Source organism: Melanaphis sacchari, unplaced genomic scaffold (assembly GCF_002803265.2).
Source record: "Melanaphis sacchari strain LSU unplaced genomic scaffold, SCAv2.0 Contig57_pilon_pilon, whole genome shotgun sequence".
In the NCBI taxonomy this organism is placed as follows: Eukaryota; Metazoa; Arthropoda; class Insecta; order Hemiptera; family Aphididae; genus Melanaphis; species Melanaphis sacchari.
Genome location: NW_020271408.1, coordinates 35,255 through 52,050, shown reverse-complemented (window position 1 = coordinate 52,050; position 16,796 = coordinate 35,255). Strand labels below are relative to the sequence as shown.

General features: G+C 30.7%; 2 protein-coding genes across 2 annotated transcripts; one reads left to right on the top strand and one right to left on the bottom strand.

The window, feature by feature from the left end:
* The first annotated feature begins 252 nt into the window (after window positions 1-252).
* LOC112599968 lies at window positions 253-3,703 on the top strand. The gene is made up of 5 exons (XM_025347104.1): window positions 253-333; window positions 684-810; window positions 1,542-1,800; window positions 2,399-2,412; window positions 3,647-3,703. Exons 2-5 carry the CDS (start codon window positions 718-720, stop codon window positions 3,701-3,703), a joined length of 423 nt encoding a protein of 140 aa, XP_025202889.1. The 5' UTR covers window positions 253-333; window positions 684-717.
* Window positions 3,704-6,871: 3,168 nt separating this feature from the next.
* On the bottom strand, window positions 6,872-7,585 carry LOC112599976 (general transcription factor II-I repeat domain-containing protein 2B-like). Its single transcript, XM_025347110.1, has one exon. It carries the CDS (start codon window positions 7,583-7,585, stop codon window positions 6,872-6,874), a length of 714 nt encoding a protein of 237 aa, XP_025202895.1.
* Between the last annotated feature and the right edge of the window lie 9,211 nt (window positions 7,586-16,796).

The window sequence follows — 16,796 nt, the reverse complement described above, 5'->3', positions numbered from 1 at the left end:
ATTTGTAAACTTTTAAAAGTGTAACGTATTTATTTTAGTATTATATTATTTTAAATGGAGCGATATATTACTAAACTATCTGAACCTAAACAAAAAAAAGCGCGTATTTATGAAAATGTTGATTCCAATGTTCCTGTTAATGTGGCAAGTACATCAACACAAGAACTTCAACAAAGTCACTCAAACAGTGTTCCGAAATTCCAATATTTATTTAATAATTTTTACAAGTTAATTACAATAAATGGTGAGAAACTAACGGCTTCGTGTGAATATTGTCCACAAATTATAAGTGCATCTACATCATCCAGTGGAAACTTATTAAGCCATATAAAAGTAAGTATAAATAGTACAATATTAATTAACATTATTTAATACTATTTACTAGGTATAGTAATTACCGCCTATATTTTCTATCGATGTTTGAAGTGCAAACATTTATTTTTTAAAATCTCATTCATGTAGCTACAGACTAGAGTACGAAATGTAATTTAATTATTTAGATACTTATTGTTCAATATTATTTTTTCAATTTGACCTATTTAGTAAACTTTTATTTGTAAAAAACATTGTTACATTTCTATTAAGTAGGTACCTATTTTATTATCTTGATAAATTGTATCGATCCAAACGGTTAAATGTTTGATTAGGTACTGAATGTTGTACTACTTTTTTTTTTTTTTTAGAAAAAGCATAGTTTTTTGATGTCAAAAGTTGAAGATGCAAGAAGGGAAAAAAAATCAGTCTTCAAATATCACTCAGACAAAAATTTTCATAAATGATGTTTCTTCAAATAAAGTTTCAAAACAAAAGGTATTGTCAATAATTTATGTCAATGTACCCATATTTAATAGTATACTATTATACAAAAATATATTATAATTCTTAACTATTATACAAAATCTATACTAGTCTTAAATTATTGAATTTAAAAAGTCAACAATAATATGGTTTCACGTTAATATTTAATTAATTTAAGTCATAGGTTATGATCTAAGTCTAAGACATTATATTGATAATAGATTTTTTAATTAAAAAAATTGAAGAGTTCTGTATTATATTTTCAAGCATTACTACCTATCATATAATTTTTAATAAACATTTAATTTCCTTAAATCAGTAAATATCTCAATAATAGTTAAAATATTATTATTTTATAGATTTAAAATTATAATATAAACTTTTGGTGAAAATATGGGGTATCTACAGTAACTTAACATTAAAACATAAATTTGATTGGCCTAATACAGTAAACCTATTTATTTATTAATTAAAAATATAATTATTGGGTATAAAAAATTATGTGTGAAGTTTATGTAAAATAATACATTAACAACTAGGTAGTAACTATTTTTTTTTTTTATAATAACCAAGTATGTGAATAATAAAAATACTGATACCTACACTTGAATATAGATAATAAATAGTATAATATAAAATAATTAATGAATTACTTAATTTATTTGATTGATTATACAAATTTATATCATAAGATTACTAAATATTTTATTTAATAAATTGTAAAATGAAATGTATTATTTCAGATTAAAGAATTAGTGTTTAACTATATTGTCAATGAAATGCGTCCATTAATTACAAGTGAAAAAAAGGCTTTTCGGGAATTAATAATTGGGTTAACTGGATTGAAAGACACCTCTATGATCCCTGATCGAAGACAAATACGATCCCATTTAAAATCTACTTATGCAGCGTATGTGGACATGTTGACAGATTTAATCAAGAAACATAACTATATTTGTACGACTGCAGACATTTGGAGCACAAACAATAAGAGTTACATGGGTAAGTAATCACTAATTTTATATTCATATATATAATATATATATATATATATATATATGTAAATGTGTAACTTGAATGAAGAATGAATGTATTCAAAAGAAATATATGTTCTTAGGCATCACTAAGGGTATCTATGGGTACTTTTGCTTCTCTACAAGGTTTTTGGGGGTAACAAAGGGTATTTTGGCTATCCCATAATCGTTTTCTTTCCACAAAATTATATTCAATAGTTATTATTTAAGAAAATGAATTGTAAGTTGTAACTTACTATATGAATTCAAACATAAGTCAAAAAAATTGTTGATTGTTAATATGTATAAGTTCTGTTTTTTATATCCTAATAATATTACCAAGTTCAGTTAAAATTATAAATATACTAAATATATTTATGTTTTATAAAATAGTAATACAACGTTTTTTCACATTTAGAAAAATAAATAGTCAATGGAAGGCAATTTATTGTAAATAATTTTTTTTTGCTCCCTAGAATTTTAACTTTATGAGACCAATGTACATTTTAAAAATCATTGGATGTCTGGTAATCCAAAACATTTATGACATTAGCACATTACTAATTAATAAAATTGCTTCATTTTAGGTATGACTTGTCATGTTATTAATGAGATTACATACCAACGGGAATCATTCGTTCTTGGATGCAAGCGGATGAAAGGAAGTCATGATTATCTGAATATTGCCGAGGTTATGACAGATATTACTGATAACTATAAAATAGATCTTTTGAAAGTAACCCATACAATAACAGACAATGCAAGCAATTTTGGTAAATCTTTTCGAACGTTTTCAAAAGCTTTACCTTCTGAATTTCAATCGGATTCTACAACTGCGGGTAATTTTAATGAAGATGATGATGTAAGTAGCTCCAATGGTGAAACAGATGATGAATGTTCTAATCTAGATATAGTTAATGTTAATACTGTGCTCACAAACCCAGGACGACTTGAATCAAATAATGATAGTATATTTTTGCCTCCGCATATTACTTGTTGTGCACACAGCCTAAATTTAATTGCAACTAATGATATTTCTATTATCGGCGATAATAAGTATAGCAAAATTTCTGAATCAACATTTCAAAAAATTGTCAAGTTTTTGGAATCTATCTAGTAGGAGCACAGTTGCATCTGATAAAGTATTAGAAATATGTGGCTGTAAGTTTCCTGTTCCTATAATGACTAGATGGAACTCGCTATTTGATGCATCAAAAAAAAATTTTGATACGCAAAACTGAAATAGTTAAGATATTTGAAGAATTGAAGTTAACAAAAATAAATAAAAATGAGTGGACTTTCTTAGAGGAGTATTGCACGGTGATGGAACCTTTAGCCATTTGTCTTGATAAAATGCAGTGTGAAAAAAAAGCATTTTTAGGCTATGTTGCGCCTATTATACAAGTACTACGTCGCTCTTTAATCATATTGGAAAATTTAAAATACTGCAGACCTTTATGTTTAAAAATCATTCAGAGTCTAGAAAAAAAGGTTTAACTATTTATTTGATTTATCATTGCCTAAGAGTAGATGTTTCGTTCTAGCCTCAATTAGTCATCCTAAATTTAAATTAAGTTGGATACCACCTCGTTTTATGGATGTGTGCAAAAAACAATTTTTGGACGAATGTTATCAAATGTATACTGCTCAAAAACCAAGTGAAACAATTTCTGAAAGTGATAGTGATTTGAGTGACGGGGAATTTTACTCATGCTTGCAGGAAAATGATAACGACTCTACATCTTTCTCTGATGGACCACTAGACCAAAATAGTTTCAGATCTACCAATGTTTCCCGTGTCCAAGCGTTGAATTTTTTTAAATTCTAAAAAGAAGGAACTCTGTATGTTGGAAAACCATCCTATAGTAAAACAAGTTTTTTTTAAAATATAACACTTCTATTCCATCATCAGCTCCTGTTGAAAGACTTTTCAGTGGAGCAATTCAAGTTTTAACACCAAGAAGAAATCGTCTTAGTGACAAGACATTTGAAATGTTACTATGCTGCAAATCAAATAATAACAAGTAACAACTGAATTCTTTTAAAATAATTTGTATTTCAAATTTTAAAATTAAATTGTTTTTTTTATTAAATTGATTTTTAAAATTATAAATATTATATTTTAACATCATGTTATTATTATTATTAGATACATAACTTATAATGTCTTACAATTCTAAAATGTTATTTTATTTTATTGATAATTAAAAAGTTGGTTTTGAAATTGCAATACTTGGATACAGTACATATAAGAATGTTTTTATCAATTGTTTTGTTTTTATTAAATTTGTTATATATTATAATTCTACTTTTAAGTAGATGATATCCTAATGGTACTTGTATTGATTAATATTTATTAAATAAGTATAATAATTGTAGGTACAGAGTTTGGAGTTTGGACTTATAATATAAAATAAAATATATAATAAAAGTTCCCATTTAGTAATGATTGAATACAATAAGACTTACAGTATATCTATGTTCAGTTTGAATTGAACCTAATAGTAGGTACATACTATAGAAATAAGTCATTATTTAATAATTAAAATAAGGCATCCCATTTGGAAATTGTTAATTTTAAAAAGAATGGTCATATGATATAAAAAAAAATTTGCTTAAATAATTAAAAAATATATTTGTTTTTATGCATTTTAAAGAAAAAAATGAAAAAATCTATTATGGTATCTAGATAAAAATATTTTCATCTTTATCTTTATCTAGATAGAAGTAAAAATCATAATCTGAATCTGAATCTAGATAATTGTTTACGAAATTATCTTTATCTTATCTAGATATTATTTTTGTTATCTGGGCTCAACACTGTACATAATTATTATTTCATACTACTGTCCTTTCCATATTAAAAATGTGGTGTTTTCTTTGAGTTATTAATTTTCCTTCATACTGTAATATCGAGAAGTATAGTACATTAGTACTACATATTATCCAATTGCATATTATATACTAAATAATATATAGTATTGAATATAAAATAATGTAAATAATGCGTTAAATGATGATTTTAGAAAATCATGTTTTGAGAAATAATTAGAATTTAAAAATAAACATAAAAATAGTGACAATCAAAACAATAATTACAGCAATTGATTTATAGTTATAAATATCTAAAACAAGTGATACAAAATTAAAAATAGTGAGTATACCTAGGTAATATGATATGAAAATATTATCAAACTATATATAACTGTCTTTACTATTTAGCAAGACGCTAATATTTATAAATTATTTTACAAACAAATTGATAAGTGAATACATTTGTAATTATTTGCATATTTAAATGTTTTATATTCTGTTTTTGGAATAACGTTACCCCAGCCCCACACAAAAATGGATTTTTCTCGTAGAACGAGTTGCGTACAAATTTCAAAATGGTCGTACAAATTCATATTAATTACGTACTAATTATTGGTATACTTGAAGTTGCATTAAACAGTATTTAAGGGTTGCGGGGCTGGAATAACGTTACCCAGCCCCACACAAAATGGATTTTCTCGTAGAACGAGTTGCGTACAATTTCAAAAATTGTCGTACAAATTCATACAAATTACGTACTAATTATTGGTATACTTGAAGTTGCTATAAACAGTGTTTAAACGGTTGCGGGGCTGGAATAACGTTACCACCCACACAAAAATGGATTTTCGTAGAACGAGTTGCGTACAATTTCAAAATGGTCGTACAAATTCATACAAATTACGTACTAATTATACATAGTAAAATATTAATTATTTAGAAGTGTGGTAAGCGCGTGCTCTAATGACCATTTAAACTATGCCGATATATTATTATCGTTATGATTTATTCTGCTTTTACGTATTGGTCATACCAAAACTATCAATAATTAATATTTATGCATTATTTATTATAATACTAAAACCACAAAATTAATTATAAAATGAAATTAATATGTGTTGACAGTACATTTTCTATCATGAAATTATAATTAGGTGGGTTCATCAGGAGTCTTTGAGACGGCGACTATAAAAGAAAAGTAGTAACACAATAAAAAGTTTGAAGAAAATTGTATTATAATTTAATATTTTTATCCATTTTGAAAAGAATTATTATGGTTTTCGATATTAATATTGGTAATATAATATTTATATTCTATTTTATATTAATAATGAGAAGACTGGTGTTATTCAATAGGTATTGCGACCGGCCCGTGGACCGTGACCATTTTATAAAAATTAAAGAATTGTAAAGGCATAAATAAAAATAAAAATTGTAATTTAAGAAAAATTTTAATTTAATAAGTTTTTAAAAATTACAAGATATTTTACAATTTTAATATAAATACAAAAAAATTCATTGAACTTAATAATATTAAATAAAAAATAAATTAATGTGAAATTTGAGCTTGTTTTTCTTTTACCAATTTTTCAATATTTGGAGTGAAATGTGTAACGCCAATTCTTAATATGGAGTGTAAGTGTTCATCAGTCAAACGAGATCTTTCTGAACATTTTGCGTAATTCATCCGGGAAAAAGTTTGTTCGCAAATATAAGTAGAACCAAATAATGTAAAAATACGCATAGATAATTCTTTTATTTTTGAAAAATCATCAGGAAGCGTCTTATAAAAATGTATTAAATTTGTGTTCTTTTCTGTGATTTCTTTGTACAAATCTTTTATATGATTATTTGTTTTTAAATCAATAAGTTCAAGCTGAATAGTTTCTTGAACCTCATTTTCATCAGACTGAAATGGATTTTCAACTAACCGAAATGAAATCATATGTGATTTAAAGTCTTGAAAACGGTTTTCAAATTCTACTGATAATTGCTTCAACATATTCATAAAATGATTTGTCGGAACGTCTGTAGTAGGATAATTAAGTTTAATTTCTTGACACGTTTTAAAATATAAAAAATTTTGTTTTAAGATTTGGTTTTTAAAAAGTTGTAATTTTATTTCAAACGATTTTACATCATTTATAACCTCGAAAATAGTTTTTGACTGTTTTTGAAGTTTTAGATTTAATTCATTTAAATGAGCTGAAATATCAGTTAAGAAAGCAAGGTCCCACATCCATTCTTCATTTTCGAATTCTTCTACAGGTTTGTTTTTTTTCTATCATAAATATATGAATTTCCCGCCGAAGATCAAAAAATCGTTTTAATACTTTTCCTCGACTTAACCACCGAACCTGATTATGGTACAACACATCTTTATGTTCCGATTCAATTTCATTTAAAAATTCTACAAATTGTCTATGTTTTAATCCGTGAGATCTAATGAAGTTTACTGTTTTTGTAACAACTTTCATTACATGTTCCAAATTCATAATTTTACCACACAGAGATTGTTGGTGAATAATACAGTGTAAAAATATAAGTGTTTCAAACATTTTTGAAGTTGTTAACTCTGTTATCCTCCCAATTAATCCGGTATTTCGCCCAACCATATTTGGAGCCCCATCTGTTGTAATACTACAAAGTTTTTCCCAGGTCAATCCTAAATTTGTTAAACAAGAATTCACTTTTTCAAAAATATCAGCTCCTGTTGTAGTTCCAGAAATACTTTCTAATGAAGCAAGTTCTTCCGTTATATTATAATCTGTATCTATTCCTCTAATAAATATTAATAACTGAGCAGTATCTGTTAAATCAGTGCTTTCGTCCAAAGCTAATGAAAAAAATTTAAACGTTTTCGATTTTATTTGTAACTGTGACATTAGATCACCTCCTATGTCTTCCACCCTCCTGGTAATAGTGTGTCGAGATAAACTGATATTTTCGAATACAGACATTTTTTCTAGAATAATTTCTTTTACACTTGCCAAGATACATTTTTTAACGAAGTCCCCATCACTAAAACTTTTATTTTCGTGAGATATCAGGTTAGCTACTTCATAACTTGCTCGAATGATCTCCTCCTTACCTCTATTTTGTTTTTCAAATAAATTACTAACTCCTTCATTTTTTAAATTTTGTTTGAATTTTTCCAATAAAGAAGTTCTAACATTCCCTAAAAATGTAAATTATAGCACTTATTTATACATTTGTGAACCTAAATACCTAAATAAAATAATTATGTACCTTTACAATTGACGTATTTTCCTTGATGTTTACTTTCATAATGTCTTTTAATATTAAATTCTTTTAAGACCGCGACGGTTTCGTAGCATATCAAACACATAGCTTTATTATGATGCTCAATAAAAAAAATAGGAGAGACTCCAATTGTCATTAAAAACACGACACTCATAGTCAATTTTCCGCTTTTTATTTTGAGACATTTTATTAATCGAAACTCAATTTGTTATTTTCACAAACGATAATCAACAGTTTCTAAAGACGAACACAAACTAGTGACTAGCATAAAAATATTCAGTACTTCAAACATACATGATTAGAGTAGGTAATCTATTCGATAAGATAAGTAAATAAAGATAATTTTATATGTTGTACATTTTATCTAAGTGAAAAAAAAAAACCATGAAGTATACATGGCCCGCAGTATAAATATAAATTTCGAATGTGGCCCGCGACTTTAAAAAGGTTGAGCACGCCTGATTTAGACAGTGAAGATGAATGGAAACCTAATAATAATCACAAATCATCGGACTCTGAGGAATATGACAATTATCTATTTGAAAACATTATGACGAAGGAAAGTGAAAATATTGTAGAACATGAATTTGAAGATATAGAAATTGAAAAAAATCAAGAAATTGAAATTGAAACGGAAGAAGATAATAATTTAGTGAGGTGGAGACGAGGGCAGCCTGAGAAATGGAAAAGAAATATTGCTGTAAAAAAAAAGAAAACTATTTAAAAAACCATAAGCGATAGATTGTTCTAAATGTAAGTTCAAAAGTTCGATAAATTTTGATGAGGATTATAGAGTTCAATTATGCAGGGAATATTGGTCACTTGATTATGCACAACAAAAAAATTTCATTTTATCTCGTGTATCCCAATTTTCTGTTAAACGACATGTTCCTATAACAGGTTCGAGAATCGCTAAACAAACATCTAAAAATTATAAATTTTTGAATAACAATACTCCAATTCGTGTTTGCAAACCATTTTTAAAAATAAACACTTTCTATTAGTCATGGGCCGGTTGATAAAGCTTTTGAAAGTTATAATGAAAAAACCGGAATTCATATTCACACAGACAATAGAAGAAAGAAGGAACCAGTAAATAAAAAAAGTTCTGAAACTATAAATTCAATAAAAAATCATATAGAAAAGTTCCCAATTGTTGAATCACACTACTGCCGTTCAAATACAAAACGGCAGTATTTAGACCCAACTCTTTCAATATCAAAAATGCACGAGTTGTATATTCAAGAATCAATTGAAAAAGGAAATGAACCTGTATCTTTAACCACCTACCGCACTATATTTTCCGAAAATTATAATTTGGATTTTTTTAAACCTAAAAAAGATCAATGTTTGTCATGTGAAAAATTTAAAAACGCTGAAAAACCTATTCAAGAAGATATTGCAAACAATTATGAAAATTATATTAGGAGAAGAGATGAGTCATTTGCTGCCAAAAATTTAGACAAGGAACGTGCCATTATATTATTAATGAAAATTTTTGCAGTGCAACTTTTGATTTGCAAAGCGTACTTCAAATTCCGTCGTCAGAGGTATCGTCTATGTATTATAGCAGAAAATTATGCACATATAATCTGACATTATATGAAGCTGCTTCACCGAACAAAGCATTTCGCTATTTATGGACTGAACTTGAAGGGCAACGGGGTAGTTCAGAAATCGGTTCAGCCTTGTTAAAATGGATAAATCAACTTCCACAAAATGTAAATGAGATATCATTATATTCAGATACGTGTAGCGGTCAGAACCGAAATCAATATATTGCAGCGTTGTTTTTGTTTGTTGTAAATAATTCACAAAATATAAATATATTGACACATAATTTTATGGAGAGCGGCCACTCTTATATGGTGGTCGACAGTATGCATAGTGCCATAGAAAATGCAAAAAAAATGTACCGGTTTATACTATTCATGATTGGTTGACCATTTGTCGCTTAGCCAGATCAAATAGGCGTAAAAAGTCTTCTTCACCTTACTCTGCTCAAGAGTTAAAATACACTAATTTTATGGACTTGCGAAGTTTAGCAGGAACAATAATGAAAAATCGGTCGGTCGATGAAAATGGTGAAAAAGTTAATTGGTTGAAAATAAAAGTCATGAGATACGAAAAGTCAAACTCATCAGCCATAAAATTTAAGTATAATTATTCCGACGAGGAATTTAAAATAATAAGAGTTGGTGGGAGAGGTAGACCACCAAAATGCCCACAAACATTAAAACAATTATACACAAAACAAATACCAATATCCGATGCGAGAAAAATGATCTATTAAAGTTGTGCAATACCGAAGCAGTTCTGAAAGAATTCCATGAATGGTACAAAAATATTCCTAGCAGTACAAAAAATAAAGATGCCAATATTATAATAACTGAATTTGAAGACCAATCAGAGTAATTGTATTATGACGTATTATTTACTTTAAAGTAAAATATTTCATTTATTCCTATACACGAAAGTTTCTGTGATTATATTATTATTATTATTATGACGATTGTCTATTATTTAATATAAATTAGTTTGTTTCATTACTTTGTTATACACAAAAGTATAAAAATGTATTATTTTTATTATTTATTTTAAAGTAGTATGTAATATCATTTATTCCTATACACAAAATTTTCTGTGATGGCAATATTGTTAAGTTTTTTCAGTTTATTGTTTATTATAAAGTAGTTTTATTTCATTATATAATTATACACGCAAGTATAAAAAAAATGTATATTATTTATTATTAAGTATTATATTTCATTTATTCCTATAGGTACACAAAAGTTTCTGTGATTATATTATTATTATGACAATTGTCTATTAATTATTATAAAGTAGTTTTATTTCATTATTTTGTTATACGCGCAAGCATAAAAAAATTATTATGTTTATTATGTATTTTAAAGTAGGTATTATGTTTCATTTATTACAATACACAAAAGTTTCTGTGATGATAATAATATTATTATATTATTACAATTATTATGTTTATAATTTTTTAAGGTACAACATGTTATTTAATTGTTATAAATAAACTATATAGCATTATTATGTTGTTTTTTTTTATTAATTCAAAATATAAATAATTTGTTGTTTTGTTTTCTAATAAAATAATTATATTTTTACTTTCCACACTTTTGACCAAGTGATTTGAGTAAGTCAGTTAGTCATTTCTTAATTTGATCAAGTGATTAAAAAGTCAGTTGGTCATTTTTTCATCTATCCTTTTTTATGTTTTACAAGTATTCTGCTAGTTATTTTAAAATATAAAATTGGATAATTCAAGGTTTAATTTCTTTACGGTTTTAAGGATTTTTTAAGACTAACATTATTAAAATTGAACGAGTTTGTGAATTTCCAGACCATTATGAATATTCAATTGTGCTTTCCCAACAAAGTTCAAATTTCATTTAGACACTTTTTGCACGACGCCGACGACTGACGTATATAATTATACGTATATTGTATAGATACGTATTTGTTACGTATATAATATTAAAATTTATATAAATTGACGACTGTGTCACCTGAGTAAAAGACAGACTTTGTTGTGTTAGAATACTCCGAAAGGGTACCACTGCCACCAGTTGTTATATACTCTTTCGGTTAAGGCCAAAAGGTATATGTATGTTGTAAAAGAGTTCGTTCACTTACGGGTTGTATTCAAAACACTACACAAAATCTGTTTAACTTTAAGAAATTATTTTATTAATTATTTTATTATAAGAATATTTTGACAACACAGTATTATGCGAATCGGCTACTTATTCACGACTAACTCTTGCTTATTCTACGTTCTTGTTTTGGCGACGCAGTCGCTTGCAAAAAAAAAATACACACATTGCTTACACTACTATATTATTGTATAATATACTTATATGCTTACTAATCTAAAGTGTGTATGCAAGGGTTCCTAACACAACTATACAAATATTTAGTAATGAATTATACATCTTGTACCTTTACATGAAAATAAATATAAAAAATAATTTAAAAAAAAAATACAATAAATCTGGTTGATTGAAGAATCTTCTAATCAGGACACAGGCAACTTTACCACTTTTACCACCGGACGCTTCAAGGTTCCATTGGCTGTCTTCAATGTCACAACGCGTACAACTTCAACTGCACCTGGATGAACCTCAATCACCCTTCCTAATTGCCATGACACGAGAGGCCGACCCGGAGACTTTACGACGACAAAATCACCGACATTTAAGTATCTTGCTTTAACCACTTTTGACGGCATTGTAACGTCTGAAGATACTCATTGGTCCATCGTTTCCAAAAACATTGTTGCGCTTGTATAATCAACTGCCATCTAGTTAGACGGTTGATGTTAACGTCTGTCAAGTCAGGTTCTGGAATGGCCATGAGAGGTTGTCCTATCAGAAAGTGCCCTGGAGTTAATGCACACAAATCGTTCGGGTCACTGGAAATACTTGTAAGTGGACGTGAATTTAAGATTCCTTCGATCCGAATAATTAGTGTGGTCAATTCCTCTATGGTCATTATTTGATCACCGATGACTTTTCTCAAATGAGTCTTGACACTTTTAATTGCCGCCTCCCAGATCCCTCCAAAATGGGGGGCTGCGGGTGGATTTAAATACCACTGACATGGGATCTTACTCATTAAAGTGTCTTGGGTTTTTGCTTCGTTAAGAAAAGCCTTTAGTTGTCGAGCGGCACCTACATAATTTTTTCCACAATCAGAACGTATCTCAGCTGGAATTCCATGACGAGCAGTGAAGCGATCGAAGGCAGTAAGAAACGCTTCCGTAGATAAGTCGCTTACCACTTCCAGATGGACTGCCTTTACTGAAAGACACACAAATAGGGCAAGATAAGCCTTGTTAGTCTTGGCACCTCGTCGACAGCTTTCTTTCACATTAAACGGTCCACCGTAATCCATACCAACGAATGGTCGATGAGGCTGTACTCGTACTGGGGGCAAGTCTGCCATGACTGGTTGTGGACACGCAGCTCTATGGCGCACACATCTAACACATGTATGTAGAATTTTCCGAATGACTGAGCGTCCTGATACAATCCAGTAACATGAGCAGCCTTAGGGAGCAACACCGGATGTTTAGCTTCCTTGGTTAGAAGCGAGATACGAAGTCGACCGCCAACACGTATTAATCCTTTATTGTCTAAATATGGTGACAACTGAAAAGGTGAATTGGGGGGTTATCGATGCTGAGGTATTCCCAACCGCTTTTGTAAACCTTCCCAATAAAAATTTTGCATAAGCTTGATAATGATAAGAAACGATCGATTGAGTTCAGTTCGAATAAGTGAACCATGGCATACAGGCCTTTGTTTGCAATGGTCAATGAAGCGCCATACATCCGCAAATATTCGTTACATTTTCGTTAATGAAGAAAAACGACGGAAGATCTCTGAATTATTACACTTAAGGATATGCAATACACACTTGACTGGTTGTTCATACTCCGGAAGTTGCTCGGAATGAATTCTAGTTAAAGTTTGACTCGGCCATTGTTCCTCAGGCTGCCATAAGAATTCCGGACCGTTTAAATGCAACTGCGAAGCAACTAACTGACTTGGGAGTAAACCTCTTGATGCCGGATCCGCTGCATTTTCCGTAGTTCTTACGTGAATCCACTCACATTGTGGCAATAGTTCCTTTATTTTGACTCTTTTTGTAACAAATATTTTAAAATCCTTTGGCTCGCAGGCAACGAAATGTATGTTAATAAAACCTTTATTGTCCGTTATGAAGATGTACTTATAAAATCGACAACGCAATAAGATGTCCCCGATATCGGTTTGCAATTTAGATCCAGTTGCTAAACAATCGGGCAGAGAACTTCCCGACGATAAAGGAGCGGAGGCATCAAAACCAACTAGAATTTTTATTTTATTTTCCTTCCGTTTTACAACTGCTTGATGTGGTATGAAATATTCTCCCGCGCGTTCAGTCAACTTCATATGGTCTAGTGCAATATATCCGTCCATAAAATCACGATAGGCATTATTTAGCTTTTCGTCTTTGCTTAGACGACGTTCGAGATTATATAAGCGATTCAGAGCTAATGAACGGGATGATCCTAGGCCTAATGAATATGGGTCGCGCCTTTTACTTCCCTTTTCCAATGAACCAAAAAGAATGGATTTGAAAGGTAAAGCAACATGAAATCTTCCATTATAATCCCGCGATACTGTTTCTTGAAAATGTCTTTCACATGCTTCATTTTCCGTGCTTGAGTCATGATTTATATCAAGTTCTTCAACTTCCCAAAACCGCTGTAAAAGCTCACCTATATCTTGGCTATCTGAAGCTGCATGAACCGCCAACGATGAAGCCGTAGAGTATTCTCTTGATCCTTCTATGGCTCCGACTATTACCCATCCAAACTGTGTGTGCAAAGCTGAAGGCAGACCGGGACTATGGACAATATCCGATCGTGATTGTAAGATGAATGGATATAAATCCCCTCCGATCAACATGTCTACTGAGTCTGGTACATCAAAATCAGGGTCAGCGAGTGGGAGATGCCCGTATCTCTCACGAATTGAAGTGGGTAATTTTTGATTCGGCATGAGACCGGTAATTTTTGGTAATATTACGATGTTGGTGGCCGATATTTGTGGTGCATTATACAACAAAGGAATAAAACTACAATTGGTTGAACCCTTAACAGTTCGTACGGGCTGCTGTGCCAGACCACTAACCTCTACTCGTCCCTTATGACGTGGTAAACCAAGTTGGATCGCACATTGATTAGTAATGGCCGAAATCTGTGACCCAGTATCTAATAAAGCTCGCACTGGCAACAACTCACCAGATTGGTCCCGTATTCTCACGATCGCCGTAGACAGTACAACACTAATATCTGATTTCACAACGCCTGAAAAGTTAGTAGATGTACGGTTCTGATCCGTAAGGCTTTCAATCGGCTTTGGAATTGTCGCTACGTTTGGTGTTGATGTTTTCCTTGAACCCTTATTTTTAACTTTTTAACCTTACTTTTTAATGACAAACTCCGCCGTTCGGCGACAGATTTTCTTTTGAACACTAAACATCGAAATAACGGGTGATCGCAATCGCAAAACGCACATCCGTTCTTGGCAGTGACAGTAGTTGCTAATAAAGTCTTCACGGACGCCTTGCCGTCCTTGTCTTTTTTAGTACTACTGTTGCCCAATGACAGTGTATCCGTGTTAGCGCCAACATTTTCTAAAATCTTACACCGATTCGCGGCGAAGTCCAATAGTTCATCCAGACTTGGTATTCTTTCTTGGGGTACACTTGCTTCAAATAATCGACGAGTGTCAGAGTCAATGACACGGGTACCGATGTAAAATAACAAGAATCCAGACAAATCAGTAACACCGAGTGCCTTTAGCGCAACCACATTTTCGCGAAAGGTATTAACAAAAGATACTAACGAGGATACCAATTCCCGTTGTGAACGTTCAAAGGAAAATAATTTATCACAATGTGCTGTAGCAAGAAGTCGCTTGTTGTTATAACGATCCTGAAGTGCACAACAGGCGATTGTATAATTATCCGAGGTTAGTGGAACTGATTTGACAATGTTTAAGGCCGAACCTGATAAGCAAGACACCAAATAATGAAAGCGCTCTATATCCGTTATTGACCGATTTTCATGCACTAATGACATAAACATATCTCAAAATGCGCACCAATTGATAAGACTACCGTCGAATTTTGGAAGCTCAATCTTCGGCAACGACAACGACGCACGAGAATTATACGTATTTTCGCGCTCTACGACTACACTTTGTTGAGTAGTTGAAGGATATCCACGTATTTTCGAAAACACCACTTGAATTTCTCCACACATTTCTTCCATATTCTCGGTAACTCCTAAATCTGAACTTGTAAATTCATCAGACCTGTTTAACTCAACCAGTGACGAAAGAATATTTCCTTGCTCCGCTTCAAACAATTTAACCGTACGTTCTTATGTCCGTGACGTGCGATAAATATCGGTCGTTTATGCTCATCCGTGTCCGCTTCCATAGCCAATGTATGTATTTTCCGTATTGAATTTAACGCCGCGTCCCTTGCGACACGTGCTCGCGTTAATTCTTGTTTCGAATGTATTGGTGGAGCCATATTGATAAATAATAACAAAAGATCCGGCCCGAAGGACCAAAAAAAATGTAAGGTATATATTATGTCTTCCGACAAGTGGACTGTATGTATTTAAATTAAATGTTTATGCAAGGAGATATATTGTAAATATTAAAAGCCAATGTAAATTATCCGATACACCAAATATAATTGTATGAAATTACAATACAATTACAATATTACAATAAAATTAGTTCAATAAAAACTAACAATTAATAAAATCATAAGACAAACTCTTACTACGTACTGCGCCACTGCAACAGCCGATGAAGAGATTACGCGACAAACGTCAACGCAAATTAAAGAGCTCACATAATAAAAATTACGCGGAAAAACGTCAACGCAAATTAAAGAGCTCACATAATAAAAATTACGCGGAAAATTACCAACGCAAAATTAAGAAAGGTTAGGGACTGACTTAGACGATCGCGGCGGCCCGTATATATAGTGACCGTCGCGGATAGATCAATAAAGGGGGAGGGGGTGTCGCGTCTAGAATATTCAGGCGCTGTCGCGGTGACACAAGCGCATCATCGAATGATCAAAAATATTCCAGATCTGTACCCAACAACAATATTTTTGTGTAATAACCGAAGAAATTATCCATTTGAATTGTACGATATTACTGCAGCTTCAACCCGAGAATTGTATGCATTTCTTTGTGAATAGTTTATACGTTTACCGCTAAATATTTATTAATTACACTATTAAATTGTTCACACACGTTGTTATCGACATTCATGAGTAAGCTATCAACATTTGTGACCA